This window comes from Rhynchophorus ferrugineus, unplaced genomic scaffold, assembly GCF_030347505.1.
Source record: "Rhynchophorus ferrugineus isolate W39M unplaced genomic scaffold, kcgeb_rfMv2 rfM3, whole genome shotgun sequence".
In the NCBI taxonomy this organism is placed as follows: Eukaryota; Metazoa; Arthropoda; class Insecta; order Coleoptera; family Curculionidae; genus Rhynchophorus; species Rhynchophorus ferrugineus.
Genome location: NW_027472582.1, coordinates 66,943,417 through 66,966,585, shown reverse-complemented (window position 1 = coordinate 66,966,585; position 23,169 = coordinate 66,943,417). Strand labels below are relative to the sequence as shown.

Here is a 23,169-nt window from a genome sequence, read left to right as displayed (position 1 = left end):
ATATCATGAAGAGTGGTTTTTTTCCCTAACACATTGTGGGGCCAAATTATTGTATAATCTTTATTTCTAGAACTTATGATTAAATGTGTTATGAATTGGTTCATGTTTGTTTGCCTTTATACTTACATATAACACTAGAATGTATTTAGATGACAAAAGAAAGAAAGTATACTATTTTACGACAGTAAATTAAAAGAACATTACAATTTGACATATAATTCTGAACTAAAAAAAATTATATAGATTTGTTGCCTTTATTTTATGTATTTATATTCTTTTATAGTTTGACGTATAATAGTAATAGTAGTGTTACAGTGATAAAATAAAACAAAAGAATAACAAAGGGTGTCAAAGCACGCTCTGAGATATCAACATAATTGTTTTGTTTAAAATATATGAAAAGTTGTCGAAAACTTTTCACTGCAACGTTAACAATATGAATTTCCAAGCTTCTAATAAGGTAGAGAAAGAAAAGAGACGTTTACTTAATCCGTTTTCGATAGCAAAACACCACCGAACGCTTTATTAACACAAATCTAATAGTACATTAAATTGTTTTGTTGCATGTTTACTCTAAGACAGATAAATTAAAAATTCACTTAGTAAAAACAAAAAAATACTTTTAGAAAAATATAATTCCACATAGAAATAAGAGGAGTAACTATAAGAATAATATGATAAAAGAGCATCTAAAACATAAAAGTACAATGCAGGACCTAATTCCATAAAAAAATTTGTCTACAACTCCGTTACTTGAAATGCCTCGTTGGCGTATTTACAAATTAATTTATGAAAATTAAATAGAATCAAATGCCGGCACTTGATCAGAATGGAATTAAAGAAAATATTTTTTAAACGAATATTTCCTTTAAATTCTGTACAAAATGAACAGAACACTTAAATTCTATTATGAAGGATTACCGCATTTAATTCTCGAGTTTCTTTCTAATGATAATTCAAAGGAAATTATAACATATAACTTAAACAAAATTAACAATAGATCTTTATTTTTTTAGGGATTTTACGATGTTACGGTAAATTATTATCTAAGTATGAGGTGTTCTCTTGTTACTTAGTATTGAAATCATATATGATTCTTGGGACCTTAAAGATTATTACAAACTCCATTCCAACATCCAACACAGAACCAAATGTTCCTGTACAAAACTTAACTGAAGGTTACGTTTAGAGATATCACGTCAACTTTTAATTATCCATTAAAATGTCGTCGAACTCAGCTATTAAAATGAAATTATACTATTCTTATACATATATGAATTTCAGACTTCCGTAAAACCCTTATTTTCTCCAAACGAAAGGGATAATATATCTAAATCACTTTCAGCACGATAAAAGCTATGTTGACTACATAAATTGACTCTCAATGTACCAAAAAGCAAAATGAAATTGCACATTATATCTCAAAAATGCATAAAACCCCGACGCATTTGTTAACACAAAATGTAGTCTAAGACGATAATGAGGATTATTTCCAACGTTGAAAAAAATAGAATTGAGAACGTTTATGCATTTTTAACATCGTCCGTTAAGTGGACAGTTTAGTTATGAGCGAGTTTGAAGTAAGTGAACGTTTAATGGAAAGTTTAAAAGAAGAACCAAATAGTCACAACCGGTCAGGAACTGAATACAGATACAATTGTTCGTCTACTAATAGAGGTACCAACCTTACTAAGACCTAATATAAATCATATGAACACCTTAAAGAATATTTAAAATTAATATTTATTTATTCTGGCGTAAGTACCAAAACGTTTAGTCCAGAAAACATTGTTTGTGCTGATATCTATTACTACCGTATTCTAAATCCTTTTAATATTTTTTGATTTCTATTTATATTGGGACTAGATATATCACATACAAATAGCTTGCGAAAAAAACAATATTTATTGTAAATGATACCTCTATGAATTATGTAAAATGGGTAATTTAAAGCAATATAAGATTCATCACTGCTCCTTGAAGTAAATATCAATGCACTCGAATGCATAACAATTGATTCTAATTATGTTCATATAAAAACTAATATAAAAAAATTATTTCAATCATAAATGAACTCGATTGATATTTACTCACTCTTCGAAACCTTGAGGGCTGTTTTAATTCTTCCACGATGCACTTCAATATATTAATTATCTAATTAAAATGCTTATCAGTTCATCATGACTATGATTACATACAAAAGTAGTGAACAGAACTTTCCAAAAAGGTTGACTAAACCCAAATTCCATTTTGCCAACACACAAACTACATGTCTAGATGTTTCACTATAATCACTAATCACTACTAAATAAAATGAATCAAAAATACTTAAACCATTCTATTTCGGGAAATTACCAGTTAGCAAGTTATTTAAAATAAAAGAAAACGGTTATACAAAGTCACAAAAAGTTAATTATCCTTAATGTATATGTATTTTTTTATTTTTCGTTATGTGATTTTTTTTTGGGTTTTATTTCAAAATATGAGGATATATTTTCCATTGACTCTAAATAAGATTTGATGCCCTCAAAATAACAATTATAAATAAAAGTGAAAGTCAGTCCGCGTCTGTTTTCTTCTGTTTCGCCTCATATTTCGAAACGGACTTTTTTTGTCTCAAATTGATGTATCAAAAAAATTCGACTAATTGATAATAGCTCCGTTTGGAGTTACTTTTCATTTATTTGTGGCTTAATTATTAATTACTTTACTAAGGGCGTGTTTTTCTTTCAATTTGTGGCAGGTTGGTTGACTGTGAACTGTTCTTGATGGATTACGTTCATTCAGTCATCTTCTTCTTCATCTTCTGATTCTGCTTGCTGCAGCCACGTTAGCCACTGATTAACCTGAAAAAAGAAGGTTTTTAATTAATTATCCTATGTTAAAATGTAAATTTGTAAATAGTACCTGGAACAGAGCATTGCCTTTGCCAGGATAGGCATCAGTTACATCTTCCTTCCAGTTAAGGAAGGCTTCTTCTTCAACAATTTCCAGTTCATATAAAGCCATAAACCATCTCAACAACTGCCCGCGAGGGAACCCCAATGCATAGAAATGCATTTGAAGCGAGTACACCGCGACTAGCTGTAAAGACGATTTGTCGTGTAAGAAGGCATGTAGGATTGGTTGATAACGTTTTAGTAGAGTGTTTTCCTTTTCAATCTAAAAATAAAATAATATTACATATGTAATAATCGCAAAAATCACTAGCTTTATATTCTGAAAGCTTTTAAGCTCAACTCACCATGGCTTTCTCATCTCCAGCGGACTGAGCTTCTTGGGTAATATATTTAATTAGCACAGTGACAAGTGCGTTAATGAAACCTGGGTCATTGAAATTTGAAGATTCTAAATTCTCCTGCAAAAATAAATTAAATAAACTTGTAGTTAATTCAGAGTGTCTTATTAGATATATATTAATACATTCTAATCTTCTGGAAACTTTTTAATATTCATACAAAATTAAAAAGTGCCTTAACCTTTGGTGTTAAAGGTTCTTAAAAATTCGCAACTGTTTTAAAATCTAAAAAGCGTGATAGCAGACGTTCTGAGTAGCTGCCAGGTAGTCAGGTGGTAGCCACCATCAGACGCCAAGCAAGTTAAGCGCATCTTAAGTGCGCGTGGGCATCACAAACTCCACCTCATACCGCGCATAGTTAAAGTTAAAAAAGCTCCCGCAATTGGCTAACATAATTAACTCCATCATGAGGCTGCAACATTTTCCAGCGTCCTGGAAACACGCACATATAGCGGTTATTCCCAAGAAAGGAGCAAAATCATCTCCATCTAATTAGGCCCATCAGTCTCCTCCGTGCCATTTCGAAGCTTGCCGAGAGGGCTATACTCTACGCTCCCAACAATTCGGTTTTCGCGACCACCATTCATCAAGCTCTTGACCGATGTGAAAAGCTTGAAGCAGACCTCCTGGACCTAATCTAAACTTTCGACAAGGTCTGGCGTAACGGTTTGATCGCAAAATGCGTACGGTTAGGCCTCCCAGAAAACCTAATCGCTTTCATCAAGTCGTATCCATCGAACAGATTTTTCAAAGTCAAGAATAAGAACTCTTTCCCTTTTAGATTCACCGCTGGTCCCAACCTTATTTAACCTCTTTATTTCAGATCTGCCGAGAAAAAAGCACATTGACGTTGTGTTTTACGCTGACGACACTGCTTTCTTCATGGTCTCCAGATTCGAGGATACCATTCAAGGATGTTTACAGAAGCAGTTCGATCAGTGGTCAACGGGTTCAAATTCTGGAAGTTGCAAATCAACCCCGCGTCTCGCAACTCAAGATCGACATCGCAACAATTCCATATGCTGGATAATGTCACGTCAATCAACAAAGGTTCGGGGCCAGCAAAAATGCAAACTCCTCTGATTTCCTCTTCTAGTAGACTTTCCATCTCCATCAAATGCTTATTTTCCAAGATGTTAATCTGGTCCATACTCCTCTACGGATTTAATGTCTACATCAATTTTGTTACACCAAACCAGGTGAAATGGCTTCAAGTTTTCCAAAATTAGCTTCTCAAGAGAACCTTAAATGCTCTATGGTTTGAAATAATCAAATTCACAGAGAAACTGACACTCCAGAAATCAAGCACTTCATATCTCAATCCTTCCAGAAAGAACTCAGCTCAAGTCTTTCACTACTTTCATTTTTTATTTAAACTTGATTACAATGTAGAAATAATATTTGAATTTTAGAAGAATTTTATAAATTTTATGATATTTTACGATCTGGGGTCGACACATTCCATCTAGTATAGGGCAGGCTTGGTCACCTGGTACACAGAAGGTTAAGATATGTCCCCAACAAAATTATGATTTTTCATGAAACATACCTTTATCCATTTATAGAAAGCTTGTGGATTAGGATCAGTGGCTAGTTGTTTTGCCAAATCAGCTTGAATGCGTAATAAGGGATACAAGAATACTAATTCACGTTCTTCTAGAATTTCGGTTAATCTCTCCTTAGTTTTGTCGGGTTCCGGTAATTGAGCCATCAAATTTATCTAAAATATACATTAACAATTAGTTACTAAAACTGAGGATTTCATCAAATTTTTATTACCTTGCTTTTGTTAAACATCTCACTTAACTCTGATTTACCTCTCTTCTTTTTCACTCTTTGCAATACTAGTAAAAATAATGGATGATGGGCTCCATTATCAGTTAGTGTAGCTACATCTGACAGTGGTGTCAAGTGCTCACAAACTGCAGCTGCTAGTAATACTGAAGCAGCAGTGATAACACTATCCTTGTCATCACCTTCATTGTCACGTTGATCCAAAACATGACATAATGATTTAAAAGCTTCTTGGACTGCATTTCCTGATACTATGCAGTCTTCTTTAAGATTACCTAATAGCTTAATGAGCTTTTCTTGCTCAACATCTAGAATTTAATGTTAATTTATAGAAATAAGTGATTAATAAGAAAACACTAAAATTTACCTGATTTATTTAAAGCTAATGATAAGCCAGATATTATGACTTCCTTGGCGAACTTGTCGGGAACCTTATGTTCCTTGTAAGCATTAACTGATTGCTTTATGTCAATATCACCCTTCCAAAATTCTTCTAATAATGTACTGAATTTTTTTACCACTTCTTCTTTACTAGGGCCCTAGAACAATTAACACATTACATAAAAGGTATAAGGGAGGAAACATTTTCAACAAATCGTTTTTATTTTTTGTAGTATCGACCATGTAGGAATCAAAATAGACTCTAAGATTAAGTATAACAGATGAGCCTAACACACGTCCTAGACTTAACACATAGATGACGCTAGTTTAATTGCATTCATCACTTTTTCAGTTACAGAAGAAACCTGTCCGAATTTCATGATATTCTACTCATAAGTTTGTGAGTTACTGTGCTAAGAGTGACGGCTACTTTTGTTATTTTCAAAACAATGGATCAAAAACAATTTCGTGTTTTAATTTTACACTGGTTCTTGATGGGAAAAATACCGTTTAAGCGAAGCAATGGTTTAAAAAGTGTTATAGGAACTCTGTTCCATCAGAAATAACATTACAACGTTGGTTTGCCAGTGGACGTCCGAATGAGGTAACACCAGAAAACTTAAAAAAAAAATCACAAAATCGTTTTGAATGATCGGAAAGTGAAGTTGCGTGAGTTGGCTAACATAGTAAAGATATTAAAAAAACGTGTTGATTTTATATTGCATGAGAATTTTACTATGAGAAAGCTCTGTTCAAAGTGGGTGCCGCGTTTGCTCACTGTTGACCAAAAATAAGAACGTATTGATGATTCTGACCTGTGTTTGGCCATCTTTAAACGTAACAAACAGGAATTTGAGACAATGTGTGATAATGGATGAAACATGAATCCATCACTTCATTCCTAAAAATCATCGCCATCTGAGCGGACAGCAACTGGTGACAGGCCTATCTTGAGGCAAAAGATTATTTGTTCCATAAATGTGGTATTGAAACAGAGCAGCTCTGGAATGACTGTGTGACTCTTGATGACTATTAAAAGCCAATTTTGAACAAAAAAAAACGCGTTTTCTTTGTTAGGCCCGAAACTTTTCAGCCCATGTGTTTTTTTTGCGTTAGAGTTCAAATTAATAGAAAAAGTACAACAAATGCAGCCATTTTGAATGCTAAAGACACCATCATATTATAATAATACATCAATATAATTAAAACATTTTTAATTGATAGCAATGTATATAAAAAAATTACCTTATCTTTCTTAGACTTGGGCTTTTCCTGAGTAAGTTGCTTCATTGGTAGTGGTTCTTTAACGGCACTAGGAGGCTGTTTACCTCCCACAAACGAAGGTATTTCCGGTTGTGTATTTCGAGACTGCTGCGATCCCATATTAGCAGCGTTGTGATTACGCACCGATGCTTTGTTGAATAACATTGAGTTTGGACGAAGTTCGACCTCCTGAAGCTCCTCTTTGGCCACTATAAGATTGTTACGTTTGAATCGAGGAGCTAAATCTTTGTTGGATTCTAAAAGAGAAGAATTAATGATTACCGGACGTTCTTAAAGCAGTAAAATAACATCGCAGTCATAGTCGTAATGAAATCATATACTTACGATTGTTGAAATTGGACCCTGAATTGTTCTGGTTATGCTTATAATGCCCTCTTCGACTTCCCTCATAACCTCCACTATTATAGCTTTGGCCTCTTCTATCACCTCTAAAGGTGTCTCTACCTCCAAACCCATTAGGTCCGCCAAATGGAGGTACTGGTATCAAAGGTGCTGGAGAAGAAAAATTTAAACCAGCCAGCATGTCGTCAAATCCTCCGCGGGTCTTCAGTGGGTGTCGGAACAAAGAGTCGCTTTGATTACGTTCCGAATCCCTATCATGTTGATTGCGATCTCTGAAACAACGTAGTAGGTTTTTAACTCTCTAACTGATGACGCACTGTATAAATAGTAGATTAAATAAAATAGTACCTTCTAAAACCTGGACGATCATCATCTGCAGGTCTTATCTGTGCTATAGGAACAGGACCTTCTACTACAGTTGCTTTTCTAGGTACCCATCGGTCAGTCCTCAAATCAATTACATCCTTCAACATGAACCTAAATCAAATCGGCATTAATTATATAATCAATATGACCGGCGAAGAAGGCTCACCTTATCCGGGGCTGCAGGTCCATATTATCGGCCAATGTTCGCATTCTTTCGAAGTACTGATCCATAAGGTACCGGCCCTTGTCAGTGTCCAATATGCGACCGCAAGTGCGCATAATTTGACATAGACATTCAAGATCTTCTGAAGGATCATCACCTCTACGCACCAAGAGTTCCTGAAAAAAGAGCATCGATATGGCGCTGAATGGATGAGATTCTGTGTAGTATTTACCCTGATGCATTTATGTAAAATGCTTTCCGATAACATCTCGAGCTTACCCAGCTCACCGATGAATTTAATATTGCCCAGCATTTTGCGTTTGGCCGTTTGACGCCTCTCCTCCATCTCGTCTCTGTCAAGAGGAGTGCCATCTTCGCTGACTCCATTGATGTTCAATTCTAGAGCAGCAGCGCGATTTTCAAATTCTACCTATAATTAAAATGACAGAAGTGCCGTTAATCGTGTCATAAATTGATTTTAATAAGTTTTATCGCTCAATGCCAAAAGATGATTTTATGTTTAAAATAAATTTCATACATTAATTTTGCGGGATTCCACCTGAAAATTACGAGTTAATCTAATGAGATCGCATGATTTTATTCTGTCGAATCTTTGTCTCTAGCTAGTTCAAAATATTACTTGGACGTAATCCACGAACAATATTTGTTTTCCAGTCCAAAAAAACTACTGCTAACATCTTCTTTGCCGAATTCTAGAAGTTAGCTTAACTTGAAGCCAAAATACTGGACACACACAACTTATTAATATCCTGCTATGATTTGGAATCACAGTGATAAATCCAAGCCTCATCCACAGTAATAATTAATATACATAATATCCTTTAGTTTTTTAAATAATGTTTCTGTGTCTATGTATCGAATACAACGCCCACTGTGTACAACACAACTTCATTAAAAACCTCAGTTAAAATATTGATCACATTACCTAAGATACCAAGGATTTTTTGAGGTTTTTTTTTACTAAACCTGCCTCGAAAAATAGAAGACAAACTGTTAATACCCTCATCCTTTATCGAAAACAAAACTTATTGATCCTATATTACCAATGTACTTACCTTGCACTTGTTAAGAAGAAGTTTACGAAAAGTGTTTGGAGTGCAATCACCTGTCTCAAAGTTGGGGGCTTCTTCGCTCAGCCGCTTGCACAGCTGAGCGTACATCGACGAGTATTTGGGCTCATCTAGGGCCTGAACAGACAATATAACTATTGAAGATACTTGCAAATATCATTTAAACCTCTTACCTTATCAAATATTAGAAGAATCACGCCCCTTAAGATGATCGGCGATTGCAGCTCTACGCGCAGCAAGTCGTCGCTCAACTTCTGGAACTTCTCTGGTGTGAGTTTGTTGAGTATACCGCGAATCTAAACATTATACATAATTGAATCATTAATAAATTCGATGTAGATTCAAAAACATTAAATTTAATATAAACGCACTATAATTCACCAATTTCAGTTATAGTAGTTTATCATTCAATTAGAAGCAGTGGGTGATGGATTTAACACTGACTGAAATATTTCCTGCTATATAGTTTGTTTGATAAGAACGTGTATGACAAGATCCAGAGAAATTAAAAAAAATAAGTTTTTCTGTCATTCAATTTTTGTCAGAAATGGGCACATTTTATCACGGGTGGTAGATGCTTCATGTTACGAAGCGATATGTTTGTTTGGATACAAAAAGAGAAGCTAAAGATAATTTAAACGTTACTAAAATGATCAAGTTAAATTAAAAGGTTAGCGTCTCATTAAATGAGGTTTGCAAGAAAACAAACCTATGGCTATTGCAAGACAATGAGCTAAGACTTTGTACAGAAAATGATGTTGATGTACTAAATTGCCTACCATCGTTGCCAGATGCTATGTTTGTACTTTGTACGAAGTTGAAGCTTCGAGATCTGGATTCTTAATTGGATTGATGTGGAGGTCTTTGTATCAGTATTATGTAATTAAATTAGTAGGAAACTTGTTTAAAAAAATCTTGATTAACCTTTTAATTTTGTCGTAGTTTGTCTAACTTTTTTGACAAACAAAAACAATTTTATTCTCAAAAAGAGATGAAAAGTGAGACTAATCGCAACCAAAATTTCATTATTAATCATTAAATTTATAAAATGTCACTATTTTTTTAAAATTATGATAAAAATTCTGATTCAAACAAAAAGTGGATTACAACTTACACACCTAGTATTGTATCCAAATCATTAGTTGCCATAAAAATAAAACTGTCTTAATCTACTCATTCAAGTCACTTTTTAAAGCATTGGTTGAACACAACGTGTTAGAGAGTACATTTTAATTTCCTGTTACAACCGAAGTAATAGCAGACTATCCAAAATACACAGATAGTATTCAAGCGTTCTCCCCCTTTAAACACTAATTAATTCTTATTCATATTTATTTAATATTGACCATGAGATTAAATTATAAAATCATTATTTCATTGTGTAAATTAAATGGCGGATCTAAAACAGAAGGAAATATCTGATCCATTACACGTTTAGTAATACTATAGATGTCTGGAATTAAACCGCTATTATTAGATTAGACAAGAACTATTTCAAGTGAAAACGGTGATAAGACAGGATGTTTTTATTAAAGACTCACGACTAGCTTTACAGGCGGGACAATGTTAAAGTAACGTTTAAGAATAAATCAAGTTTTAAAAACGTGACTTGAAAACATTTTCAAATTCCTAATCCTTACAACAAAATTGAATTAAACAAATATATAACTAAAACGGGTATCTATCACAATTAAAATGTTGGTATTAAATACCACTTCCTTCTTACCCAATGTTACATACAAATCGACATTGACAGTTCATCGATAATGATAAAAAATTTATGTAATATTTATATAAATGATATCAACATGATTAATATTTTAAAATAGCTTATATATAATATTATACTATTTCCCTGTATTAATTAGTGGGTCTAAGAAAAAAAATGTGGTGCTTTTTCAATAAAATTTTTAAATATTATTAATTATATAACTAGTTTTTCTAATAGTGTGAAAAAGAGTTTATTTACACCAAATATATTACATTATTATAGGCAACGTTTCATCATTTCTCGTATAGATCTATGACACCATTGGCAAAGAACTGGTTACTCAGTGAAATATATAATTAAATGATTTTCATTGGTTTCATTTGAAAACGGCCTATATCTGTTAAGAGATATACAAAGATATACGGAGCATTCTACATACAGACTACACGGCGAATTGAAAGATGTATCGCAAAAGTGAATGCCACTGTAAGGTAACAGACGTCATTTATTAGAAAAATTAAGAAGCTAATATTGAAGAAAAATTTGACACAAGATGACACCGCAGACAATACCACAATGGTTTTTACTTTTCTTTACCTATTCAGGAAAAAAACAGAAAAAATGTTACAATTTTTAGGAATTATTCGATCAAAAGCAGTTCAAAGCTATAAGAATCTGACAAAACAATTCAACTGATTGTTGGTTGTAAATCTTGTTGGGCTAGCTTTTGCAAAATGATAACCACATATAAAATGGGAAAGGTTCTTGGCGATTTCCAACATATATTCAGCTAATGAGACCGGCTGTCGATGTACTTATAAGTTAAAAGACCTAAAGATACCACTGTCAAAAAAGTTTGTCAATTCAATGATACGAGATACCTTTTTTGGGAAATGTGGACGACAATTTGTGATAATTTAACAAGAGTAGTTTAGGAAAAGAAAATCCTCTTTCACATGCTTCAACCCATGCTAATTTATAAAAAATTAATAAAATCAATTAAATAATAAAATATAAATTAAATTAATAAATAATATAATAATAATAAAAATTAAATTAATAAACTAATTAATACAAAAGCAGCAAATATCGAAAACGAAGATGAATCGCTTGTTTAAACGATTGCAGATGATTTAAGTTGATTTAAGAGGTGGTAAGAGGTAATTAAACATCCAATTCCACTTTTAAGTGAATGTGGAAGCACAAATTCTCATCACTTTTTTCCAATTTCAAACTAATACAAGTTGCCAGCCACTCTACCAACTTCTATGTTTGTATACAATCATAATAGGCTAGATGGCTATTTTTGAAAAACTACTTGAAAAATACGAACGAAAAATATTGACCTTTTAAATAATGTAATTTTAAATGCGCGCTAAAACGCTCCAAATATGCGCGTGACGTAGTTCTTTTGGTGACACTGGATGGCCCAAGTGTAAATAAAGTCAGTATATATTTTTACAAGATTCGAATGCCAACCAGGGAGAAGAAAAAGGGCTTCTAACTGAACACACTGAATAAACATATATTCTCAAAATATAGAGAAAAATATTAATTAAATTAAATTCAACAAGTCAAACAATCAACAATCAAACCCCATCATGGTAAAATAAGAAAAAGCCAATATCAAATATGTGAATTCGTACATCGAATAGTTCGACGAACTATACTTCACCAATTTATAGATAACTTACATATACATATTTGATTGAACAATGTTATTTTAACAAGGTTTTACAGCCTATATGTGTAGTATAGCAAACACAAGTTCAAAGCCTTTCCGGATAAACTTCTTCGTTGAACAAAGCTGCAAATAGTTGGAGAAAATCAAACATCCATCATTAAATGTAAATATATTTTTTTTTAAATTGTGTTGTAGTTACATCAACTATGTAAAATGAACAGTTTTGGTAGCCCCGTCAAATACTAATGTATTGTATCTGTATCTTCAAATTATCATCATAAAATATTAATCTGTTTTAGTTTAAAAATAAATGTATTTTTAATAATCTCTTGGTATATTATTATTATAAATCAATGTTTTAGTGATTCTTCATTACCATAGAAGATGGCTGAGATCCATCTATTTAAAAAAACACTACGAACTTATTCTCAAGCCCAATATGTTAATAAAATAAAAATTCGATCAAGTACTCATTTGACCATAAGTATCCTATTAATCTAGTCAACTCAAAATAATAATTTTGCATAAATGATAACATATGTAACATATGTAATAGTTAATGATACCGTACCCAATTAATAATACACAGTCATAATTTTTTGGTAGTCACTATGACCCCAATAATTACCGTACATAGTTCAGTGTTATAAGTATTTACCTTACGGAAAACCTGGTCATTACGGGACTCAGGCGTGGCAGCCGCATCGCGGAGCCGAAGCGTCGAAGGTGGGACCCAGCGTCGTTTATTGGCGGAAGGGGCGGCTACGCCGTCCTAAAACAACACTCAGTATTATTTACAATCAAGGCATTTTCGGATGAAAACATTTCATCGCGATATCAAAAGATATTTTAGCCCTCTACAACGTTCGGACCCTAAAAACATACGGTATCTCATGTTGTTAAAATAATCGAAAAAAATTAAACAGTTATATTTGCTTACATGCTATCGTCCATGTGTATCCAAACAATTCGGTTAAATTAGCACCTACTAAAGGATATGGTAAAAACGCAAATTGTTATAAATTATCCTACAGAAAAGTTGTAATCGATTATTTATCTGTTTGATAAAATAAATATACAATTAACGACTACCTGAAAGTATGTCGTATATAATTTACGAATGACAATACAATTGTTTGGATGTTAATTAAATATTAAAAAACAATTCAATTAATTATATCAATATGTATTTAGTACAAAATATTAAATATATATATATATATATATATATATATATATATATATATATATATATATATATACACAATAAAGTACCCATAGACGATAGAATATTTATCTAATTAAAACTATAACTAAAACCACTAATAAAAAAAGTAAAAACTACCAATAAAACAAACAATAAACAAAAAAAAACAGTTTCTACAAAAAACATAAAATTGATCCAACAAAATCTAACTAAGAATTCCTAATAGACAATGCCTTTGTCATAATTTCATTTTTTATGTGTAAATATACTGAACATAAATTATGTCATAAAATCAAATCAAACGAAATCTATCAAATAAAAACACAAAAACACAGATGTCTAAGTAAACATCGTCGAATCTGAAAATCTGAAATAAAATAAACGGAAACTAGTATGATGATCAATAAACTAATGTTCAGCTGATTAATTTTCAAAGGTATTGTATATTTCTAATAACCCGTGGGGCTTTTCATTTCACTATCATTCATTGATGAATGAATGTCAGTAAAAATCCCAAATCAACATAACCCTAGGGATAAACACGCTTAGTGACCTCCCTAGTGAACTTTGTTCGAATATGGATGGGATCCTCTAACACACGTACCGTTTTTCCGACACATTGCACCATTAGAGTAATTTGTTCTTTGCAAAATATCTTCAAGGATGAAATATGAACTTCAATAGAAAGACGATTCTTCACTAGAAAAAAAATCAAGCTTGATAGCACGAAGTTACCTGAAATATGGCAAAAATGAATTATAAGCAATATGCCGTGTTGAGTAAGTACGTCTGCCGTTAAAAAAGAACATCTCCACTCGGTTTGCTGGAAAAGCTGACGGGACTTAAAAATATTTGCAGTTAAGATTGCAATGGGAGTTAACATGCGTTATGTTTATATAGAATCAATGTCGATATGCTAAATAAATAAACGCAAATTCCTGTATACTTTAATATTTAGTCTTCTTGCATATTTGGTGCATTCTAGCCTATAAAATAGCGAACACTTATTGATTATTTTATAAGATATTCCCTATACAATATAATCCCATTACCAATTGAAGATGAGAAATAACCAAACTATAATTAGCATTCTCTACGCATAACAGAGTTCATATTACTAACAATCTGCATCTAAGATATGATCTGATACTAATACCCTACAGCAGGTGTTCCCAAACTTTTAAAGTAACACCTGCTAAATTACAAAATCAAAGACACTACAATTTAAATAAGAACAAATTATTTTACTAGAAATCCCTTTCATTCTTTCTTTTAACATTTAATGTTAAGAACGAAATTGTTTTACAGTTTGATATTATGCCTGACAACTGTCTGGAGAAGCATAAAAATATTGGCTGAAAACCTGTTTCACTACAACTGAAGCAATGTTAAAGAAAATTTTTGCCGATCTTAGAATATTCACTCCTCATAAGCCAAAACTCACTCAGCGACATAGACTAAAAGTGTAAGACCTCTATGAATGCTTTATAATTCATGACATTTATAAGTTGACAATACAGGTTTATTGATAAAAAATGAATTTTGTTTGAAAAACCCATTTGAAGCATATCTGGAAACTAATTTGACAAAAGTTTCAGGATATTTTCCGAGTCTAGTTATGATCTTTCTCATATTATTTGGGCATTCTAAAACTTTTCCGTGAAGAAATAAAAATTTTAAGAATTAAAACTTGTCCATTAGTCTTCTATAACTGCTTAGAAATATAACTGCTTGCTGTTCCTAGTTATGCCACCCATCAAAAACAGTATATCAAAAACTTTCAGATAGAAACTCGAAGTTCATAAAACTGAAAAAACAAGAACTTTGCCTTTTTAAAGGGATTTAGATGTACAAGAAGAGTGATTCATATTAACTACTCATTTCTTCACATACTATTTTGAAGAATTATCACTGGAACGGACAATCTCCCGCATAATCGACGATTGTTACGACTTCATCAAGGTAGCTTTTTTTTTCTGCAGACATAAAGCGGCAATGCACTGACACATTCTGTACCAATGCCTACTTGAATACATTCCTGCCATTTAAATGTGTGCTTACTTATACAACACTAATAAATATTTGTGTAAATTTTCATAAATCTACCAAACATATATCTAATGAAAACAACCATCAAGTTACATTGCAAACATATTTGAAACATTTAAAGCCTGTAGGGTAATATTATGAGCTATTTCAAAATAATATTTGTAGAATAAATAATTTCGTCGGATTCATTTCAGAAATTCATGCTCTGTAGAGTTGTGTTGAGAACGAGGTAGATATATTAAAAGTCCAAACTGTTGGTACAACTTTAACGGCAAATCGATGAATCACGGAAATGATGCTTAACAAAATTACTACCTTCCCCGATGCACGAGCTGCTTGTGGCCCCGCTTGCCTGGGGCTCTCCGTGGTGGGGGTGGGGTTCTGCGGGCGGCCAATTGCTCGTACGCTCCCTTGCTTTTGAATGAAAATATCTCAGTTACTCTTCAAGTGGTCCAATAACCTAGAACAATAAGAAAAATTACAAAAATTAATCAGTGTTCATAGTAATCTGCTAAATGTATTCTTAAGTATAATATCAAATTAAAGTTTCTATGCATCATAATATTTAACATCCCAGATATAATATTCTTCAATTCTATATATTTATTACTATTATAACGAATTGTTGGCGGTACAGTTGGAAAATAACATTACGCGTATCTTACAATTTTATGTTCCATTTTCTGTTATTGTATTACCCAACACTGACTCTTTAGAAAGGGGTTTGTGCTAAATATATATCAACCTACAGCTAAGTCTAAAATTAAATGTTTTATTTAATGATATTCAAAGATACACCCGCTCTACACTACTCATCAATTGATGGGTAAAACCCATTCAATTTTCCTGGCAACAATGTTTTGAATCATATTTATTTATTATAAGCTTAATAATTATTGTAATATAATAAAATTAATTAATGTTCTTTATGTTGATGTACTATTAGATCCTGCTAATATTAACAACAAAAAAACACTGACAAAGTGTCTAAAATAATGAAAATAAATAAGAATATATTTTAAGTGTATTTATGCCAATCATATTTAGTAAATATGACAGTTAATATATACATATGATATTATAGTTACCATAAGTACTAAGTAGTAAACACTAATAATCAATAAAAAATATAATTATCTTAAAAGTATTCATTTACACTGTTAGACAAAATCAAAATATTTTCAAGTTACATATACAGTTACAGTTATATATATACATATACAGTTTTATATATACGTATTTTAAACGTACTAAATATAAGTCAGTAACAAATTATAAGAGAAACATCAGTAATAAACAAAAAATGTATTATCTAAATTTTAAGCTTTATATTATACAGCGTGATAGTGTCGCCATAAACCCCAAGTTTCCGGGAATGTTGGAACTAATCTGTTTCTGCTTAGGTAAAAAGAACCTTTCATAAACCCAACGTGAAAAGGCAATTTCGATCCATTAAATAGGTTACCTCAAATTACAGGTAGTAACATCAGGCTTTTTCTAGTAAAAAGGAACAAGACATTCGGGTATTTTACAATAATAAAATTTTCAAAGGTAAACAAACAGGTAGAAATTAAAATTATATACGGGTCTTTCTAAAATATGCAATTTATGTATATTTTTTATCATATTTTTCTAAAACAAGGATCAGCTAACTTTTGAAATTAGAGAACAATTAACTTTCCACTAAAGCCAACAATAATTAGTGACGATAGCTGGTGCTGGTGCACAACAATGTTGATGTCAATCTAATTATATCTTTGTATACTTTTGATATTGGTAGTATTTACGTGGACGTACTAATACAATTCTCATTCTAATAATTTGGATAAATAGATAAACAAAATTACGTTTTAATTAACTAAAAAATACATAGTTCGTATATAAAGCGTAAGAGACCAATATAGAAAAATGTAAATACTACAGCTGATAGAGATAAGAATGACCTGATATTTTTGACAATTCATGAAAATGATTACAAAATTTACAAAAATAAGAGAGAACTTCGAGAGTTCAAACAAAATCAATAACATTTTTCAATTATATCACGAAAAAAGTACGTATTTGTTAAGAAAAAACAGGACATACTAGGTTCAAAGCCAACAAAGAACAGTGGGAGGTCACCGACCTAGAGACGCCGGTATTGAAGATTCAAGGTCCCATTGGGTGCATTCCAAGGATAAATATGATCACTTATTAAAATTTCTGGCAAGGTAAACATACCCTAACAAAAATATGCAACAGATACTTGTACCTTTACAAATGCTTAGTTTAATTGAAAACAAAACCTGCTTACTCATACAACTATTAAAGTAAAATAAATCTATAATTAATCAATTCAAAAAATTACGATTTTGAATTACTCATCTTGAGTAGATATTTTTATTTTTTTTCTACGAATTCAAATTGGCAGGTTAAACCGAATCAAGCATTGTAAAAAAACAGTACTATGAAGTCAAGCGTTTCGCAACGCACGAGAACAAAGGAATCAGATTTTGGATCTTAAATGTGTTAAAAAGTTACTTATTTCAACTAAAACACAAAAATATAATCCAAAATTGCGATAAAATTACACGATGTAGATTTTAGGGCAAATGGACATGACGCAGCCAAACCCCCATTCAAACGGAAGCTCATTGATTTCCAACTCATTCTACCACGTTTTCTTTGAGAAGTTAAAAATTTAAACATGAAATATTACTTACCACTTTATTATAATAAACAAACAAATGAAAAATAACAAAATTTCCACAAGTCTTGGTGATTTTGTATGAAAAATTAAACATAAAATGTACTTATTAACTGTGGCTTGTTGTTTGTGGAACTGACAGAAACACCACAAGCCAAATGCCAGCAATTCGTAGGGAAATCGTATATTATCGGTAATTTTCGGGTGATGTAAATAAAGGTTGTTCTACACTAGCAATACTTAATTATTAATATTTTAAAATACTTTTTAAATTTACTATTGCATTAATTTTTGAAATATAATTTTAAAAAAACGGTAACAATAAATTACTTTTTAAAGCGATCTATTAGCAACACTTTTAAAAAAATGTTAAGAAATCTTTAATTAGACAATATGAAGTTGCCTAAGCTCTACATAACAGCGGGTAATTTAAAAATAGATTTATTTTTATTAATACATAATATGATTTAAATTAATATATCAATAGTTTAATAAAATTGTTAAATATTTAGTAAATAACTCCTTATTTAATTTTCATTTTAAGGTAAAAGTTTAGTTATATAGGTAAATATTTCTTACAAACAATATTAATAATTTAATATATATAAGCATGTTTCTTTTATATTAAGCCAATTAAAAATAAAAGTTATATAATTGTATATTAATTAAAAAGCAATGCTATTGTAATCAAATGTACAAAAATATATTCATTCCCTTTATTTATATAAATAATTGAAATAACATATATATATACATATATATATATATATATATATATATATATATATATATATATATATATATATATATATATATATATATATATATATATATATATATACACTAAAGTCCTTATTTAACAGGTTTCATTTGCCACAGTCCATCATTTAAATAATGGCAATTTTCTACTCCAATGCCCTTATTAATCTTTGCACTGAAACAAAATAAGAACAAATTGAAAACAAACATATTATAAAAATAATTCATAATTGTCAAACAAAACTTACATATCTTCTGTTGACAATGTTGTTTTCCCAATAGCCAAAGCATGATCTTTACCTTCAGCCATAATAGCCTAAGAAGATAAATTATTATTAGCATTGTTCTATATTTCTATTAATTATAATAAATTATACTCATGCTGCGAAAATTACATATGCCTGAAATAATTAAATATCAATCTATTTCTTAATAATAGATCAATAGAAAAAAATTAATGATTATTAAATTAATCATATATTGATGATAAATTTACCACAATGGTATCCTTTTGGACTTCAGTCATTTGAGCACCAGGAGATGTTAAACCAGGGCACATTATATTTGCCCCACTAAGGACAAATCTGATTGCACCTTTATCTACTTGCTGCATTGGTAAGAAAAATGGATCTAAAATGTTCCATTTTATTTTATTAAAATGTCATAATTTTTCAATAAATAAATATAGCTCACATTTGTGCAAAAGTTTTAATGTAGGCATCCATTGTCCTTCTCTTTGTCTAAAAAATTGCTGTTCCCCTGCAGAATTTATTAAGATTTCTATGTGATCATGACTACAACAAAAAATTTGTTAAATTTTCGACAATATTAATTAAAAATTTGCAACATGTCTATATTCCTGTCAAAGTTTTTCTTGTAATATTTATATACATTATTTATATTATCAGATTTATTTAATACCATTTAACTATCTTAAAAGCATCTTTCTTCGGTAAAATTACATCTAAATAATTTTCCAAATGTGGATAAGAATCCAAAATTTTTGACCGAATTGATTTCTGTACAGATGATTTTAGTTGTAACACTCCAGATATACTTTCTTTCTCATCAAATCTAAAAATAAATTATATGTTAATTAAAAATACATATAATTGCTTACTAATAACTACTTCTTAAACATTTTGGTATCTCTACAACTTAACAATTAAGGTAAAAAAATTGGTTACGGTATTATCCTCTTCTCGAAGATATATTCGATTTCATATATAAAAATCATATATTATAAAAGCCATTGTTGTCAAATGTTGTGTTAGAATACGTGCTTTACATGCAACATAGATGCGTTTATATAAAAGATCTGTGAAGTCCTTAAAATTAAACATTAGTCTAGGTCAAAATTTTTTATGTTATATTATTTGAAGGAAAGTAAGTATTCATGTGTTATCTATTTTTTATTTCTGTTATCATTTTAAAACTCAAGGATATATTTGCTCTGACTCAGTTTACTTAAAATTCCTAATTTTGGGTAACTTTATGTTAATTTATACTGGCAAGATTAGATTATATTGAAATTATTTTTAGGTCTCGAACATGGAAATACCGAATTCTGGAGAACAGTTTAATTTAAAATGGAATAATCACTTGGCAAATTTCATTCAGACTTTTATTGAACATCAGAATGGGGAATCATTAGTTGATGTTACTTTATCTTGTGATGGACAATATATTAAAGCTCATAAGTTGATTTTATCAGCATGTAGTGATTATTTTCATAGTATCTTTCAGGTAAATATGGTAATACAGAATCTTAATTTTAATTATTTGTGGACCTAAGGATATTTATCGGAATTACTAATAATATTAAGCTATCTTAATATATATCCATTAAATATTGTAATATAATAATTATAGGTTATATGGTTGTAGATTAATATCATTTCTATTAGTTAATGTATATTAGAAATATGACATTCATGTGTTTACTAAGAAATAAACATTCTTTTAAAATTTTAATAAAATATTGGAGAGCAAATAAATGGAATATTTAATTAAGCTTGTCTGACTGTTAAAATATATTATAAATGTATAATGAAGCTTAATTTTTTATAAGGAAAATACATTTCAGGTTCACAATAATGTTTCCCATCCTTTTATACTGTTGAACGGAGTTAGATTCACTGACCTTAAGTACATATTGCATTTTATGTATCATGGAGAAGTTAAAGTTGTTGACACAGATTTACCTAGTGTTTTAGCTTTAGGTGAAACCTTACAAATAAAAGGTACATTTTATATTGAACATACAATTACATAAAAGCTACATATTTTTAATCTACAGGTCTTTCTTCAGTTAAATTGCGGGATGTACCACCAGATCAAAATGTTATGCCAAGTGTTGCTTCAACAAATCCTGATAAAATATACACAAAAAACCCAAGTCATGGACAAAGTACTAAAAGTCTTCCCATATTGCCAAGTGAAATTCCATATCATCCTCCAAAAATTAGTGTGAAATCAAACTATATTAATAGCCAATCTACCAATCAGAAAGTATCTTTAGATAGTTCTAATAATATAAGTCAAAAAAATAAAACCATTTTAAATTTAACTATGAAAACTCCCACAGAAATGAAGGCAGCTGATGAATCAAACGTTATTTCCATATCTCAGGTATTAATGGGAATTATTCAAATTGTTTTCTTTGATATTAATGAAATACATTGTTCTAGAGTCCACCCTTTAATAGGTCTTCTAGCGAGTTAAGTATTAACCATGAATTAAAAACATCTACACCAAAACCCCAGCATGCGTTCATGATATTTACTAATGAATGGAGGAAAAAATTATCGGTTGAATATCCAGGTAATTTTAATTACAATAATTTTATATTAGATATATAGTGCCTGATTATATGCAATAAAAACAGTGACATAAACTTTTCTAGGCAAAAGTAATAAGGATATTTCAATAATGTTGGGGAATATGTGGAAAAATGTTCAGCCAGAAGTTAAGAGTAAATACTACAAGTTAGCTAATAAACGGACGAAATTTCAAACGTAAGGACTTGCTATTAAACTTCTCTAAGGTAATTAAAAAACTTTTTGGTTGCAGATATACTGAAACATTGGAATCTACTAAGAGAAAAAGTGATGTGTTGAATGATTCAACGAATATAAATGTGGTAAGAATATTTAAACGGTACCGAATATAAATATTGCATATACAAACGTGACTTTAACATTACTAAAGGTGTTGTGGCTTTTGTGTATAATAAAACTTTTTTGACACACAGACAAACTACTGCGAGTAAAAACAATAGACTATTATGAAAAGTCGATCGTAGTTGCTTTAGCAGATACAATAAGCCTTTTGTTATTGTTTTAATGATAGCATGATTATTTTCTGTACATAATTTCCAACAACTTTTTATGGTGGCAAATTTTCATCAGACACCTTTAAAGTATATTAAATTGCAATAATATTTTATCAAACCTGAGTTTTATACTTGTACATTACTTGATTAAATAGTTTAATTTCTAACCACTGCAGATTTTGTATATTTTTAATTATTTTGTGTAATTTAAGTTATTTGAGAAAGTGGATTTATTTTAGCAAGTACAATTGGCTTTCAAGATGAGGTTGAGTTTACAAAATTTGATGAAGTTTCATATACAAATTAATAGCAATAAACAAATTCCAGAGTATTTTCAAAACATGACGATATTAATTTTGAAATATATATAATGTATATAGCGATATTACACTATTAACATATAAGTATAAATAGTTACACAAGTAAAAACTGAAAAACAACCCAATTATGCGATATTTTTCGTTAGCAGTATATTTATCTGTATCACAAAAAAACAATTGATCCTAATAGAATTTCAATTATTTTGCAGCCTTCATTTACATTAGATCCAATGGATGTAGTAGAAATACAGGAATCTAATACAGATAGCGAATAGAATTCAATATTAATATTTTATGATAGAGTACCTCAGTTCAGGAAATGATTGTGATTAACGGTATTTCAGACATTATCTGTATATAGTTTGTTTTGATTACCTTGTCTATTTGTGTGATTTTGCGAATTACATTTTTTGTGTAACAATACAGTTTTTAATAAATTATTTTATCATAACTAAGTGGAATTAATTTATGTTCTGATAGATATTATTCTGCAAACTAACATGTAATATTTAAAAAAAATTAAACATTTTATAGTGTATGTTTTTTTACTCTGGTAAATTTGAGGTGTAAATATGTGTTATATTGTAAAACATGCAGAATAAAACTTATACATATGTATGACAGCATTTTTGTAATAAGTAGGTCAACTAAATACTATTAATCCTTTGTTATAATTATTAAACTCCATGTTTATTGGTCA

The 23,169-nt window shown here is 30.4% G+C and overlaps 3 protein-coding genes across 6 annotated transcripts; 1 reads left to right on the top strand and 2 right to left on the bottom strand.

Moving 5' to 3' along the window:
• Window positions 1–480: 480 nt before the first annotated feature.
• On the bottom strand, window positions 481–18,222 carry NAT1 (N-acetyltransferase 1). Of its 2 annotated transcripts, XM_076398248.1 has the most exons (17): window positions 18,073–18,210; window positions 15,686–15,830; window positions 13,926–14,056; window positions 12,773–12,886; window positions 8,893–9,015; window positions 8,705–8,836; window positions 7,861–8,058; window positions 7,632–7,804; window positions 7,448–7,576; window positions 7,082–7,371; window positions 6,719–6,993; window positions 5,460–5,631; window positions 5,078–5,400; window positions 4,848–5,018; window positions 3,245–3,358; window positions 2,908–3,162; window positions 481–2,846 (listed from the first exon to the last, which is right to left on the bottom strand). In XM_076398248.1, the coding sequence occupies exons 3-17, from the start codon at window positions 13,947–13,949 to the stop codon at window positions 2,784–2,786; spliced, it is 2,556 nt and encodes an 851-aa protein (XP_076254363.1). In that variant the 5' UTR covers window positions 13,950–14,056; window positions 15,686–15,830; window positions 18,073–18,210; the 3' UTR covers window positions 481–2,783. The 2 variants fall into 2 exon arrangements, with proteins under 2 accessions (XP_076254363.1, XP_076254364.1); XM_076398249.1 differs by lacking the exon at window positions 13,926–14,056 and having other exon boundaries at window positions 18,073–18,222.
• A 536-nt stretch (window positions 18,223–18,758) lies between these two features.
• Window positions 18,759–20,078, bottom strand: MCTS1 (malignant T-cell-amplified sequence 1 homolog). 2 transcript variants are annotated; one of them, XM_076400366.1, is made up of 7 exons: window positions 19,946–20,078; window positions 19,737–19,889; window positions 19,509–19,609; window positions 19,312–19,445; window positions 19,064–19,131; window positions 18,886–18,990; window positions 18,759–18,809 (listed from the first exon to the last, which is right to left on the bottom strand). In XM_076400366.1, exons 1-6 carry the CDS (start codon window positions 19,954–19,956, stop codon window positions 18,909–18,911), a joined length of 549 nt encoding a protein of 182 aa, XP_076256481.1. In that variant the 5' UTR covers window positions 19,957–20,078; the 3' UTR covers window positions 18,759–18,809; window positions 18,886–18,908. The 2 variants fall into 2 exon arrangements, with proteins under 2 accessions (XP_076256481.1, XP_076256480.1); XM_076400365.1 differs by having other exon boundaries at window positions 18,892–18,990.
• Window position 20,079: 1 nt separating this feature from the next.
• LOC143193924 (uncharacterized) lies at window positions 20,080–23,083 on the top strand. 2 transcript variants are annotated; one of them, XM_076400363.1, is made up of 8 exons: window positions 20,080–20,201; window positions 20,358–20,561; window positions 20,902–21,058; window positions 21,115–21,446; window positions 21,506–21,638; window positions 21,721–21,832; window positions 21,888–21,957; window positions 22,679–23,083. In XM_076400363.1, exons 2-8 carry the CDS (start codon window positions 20,367–20,369, stop codon window positions 22,742–22,744), a joined length of 1,065 nt encoding a protein of 354 aa, XP_076256478.1. In that variant the 5' UTR covers window positions 20,080–20,201; window positions 20,358–20,366; the 3' UTR covers window positions 22,745–23,083. The 2 variants fall into 2 exon arrangements, with proteins under 2 accessions (XP_076256478.1, XP_076256479.1); XM_076400364.1 differs by having other exon boundaries at window positions 20,163–20,301.
• Window positions 23,084–23,169: the final 86 nt, after the last annotated feature.

Bases quoted from the DNA above. Each gene is read 5' to 3' on its own strand.
- NAT1 (XM_076398248.1), bottom strand. From the start codon at position 13,949: ATGGTGCAATGTGTCGGAAAAACG. The intron at 9,016-12,772 runs GTAAATACTTAT...TATAATGTTTAG, and splicing joins ATGACCAGGTTTTCCGTAAG to ATTCGCGGTATACTCAACAA. The intron at 7,805-7,860 runs GTAAATACTACA...CTCTTTTTTCAG, and splicing joins TTTTACATAAATGCATCAGG to GAACTCTTGGTGCGTAGAGG.
- MCTS1 (XM_076400366.1), bottom strand. The intron at 19,610-19,736 runs GTATTAAATAAA...TTTTTGTTGTAG, and splicing joins GCTTTTAAGATAGTTAAATG to TCATGATCACATAGAAATCT. The intron at 19,446-19,508 runs GTGAGCTATATT...GGAACATTTTAG, and splicing joins ATTAAAACTTTTGCACAAAT to ATCCATTTTTCTTACCAATG.
- LOC143193924 (XM_076400363.1), top strand. From the start codon at position 20,367: ATGGAAATACCGAATTCTGGAGAACAGTTTAATTTAAAATGGAATAAT. The intron at 21,833-21,887 runs GTAAGGACTTGC...TTTTGGTTGCAG, and splicing joins AAACGGACGAAATTTCAAAC to ATATACTGAAACATTGGAAT. The intron at 21,958-22,678 runs GTAAGAATATTT...ATTATTTTGCAG, and splicing joins ATTCAACGAATATAAATGTG to CCTTCATTTACATTAGATCC.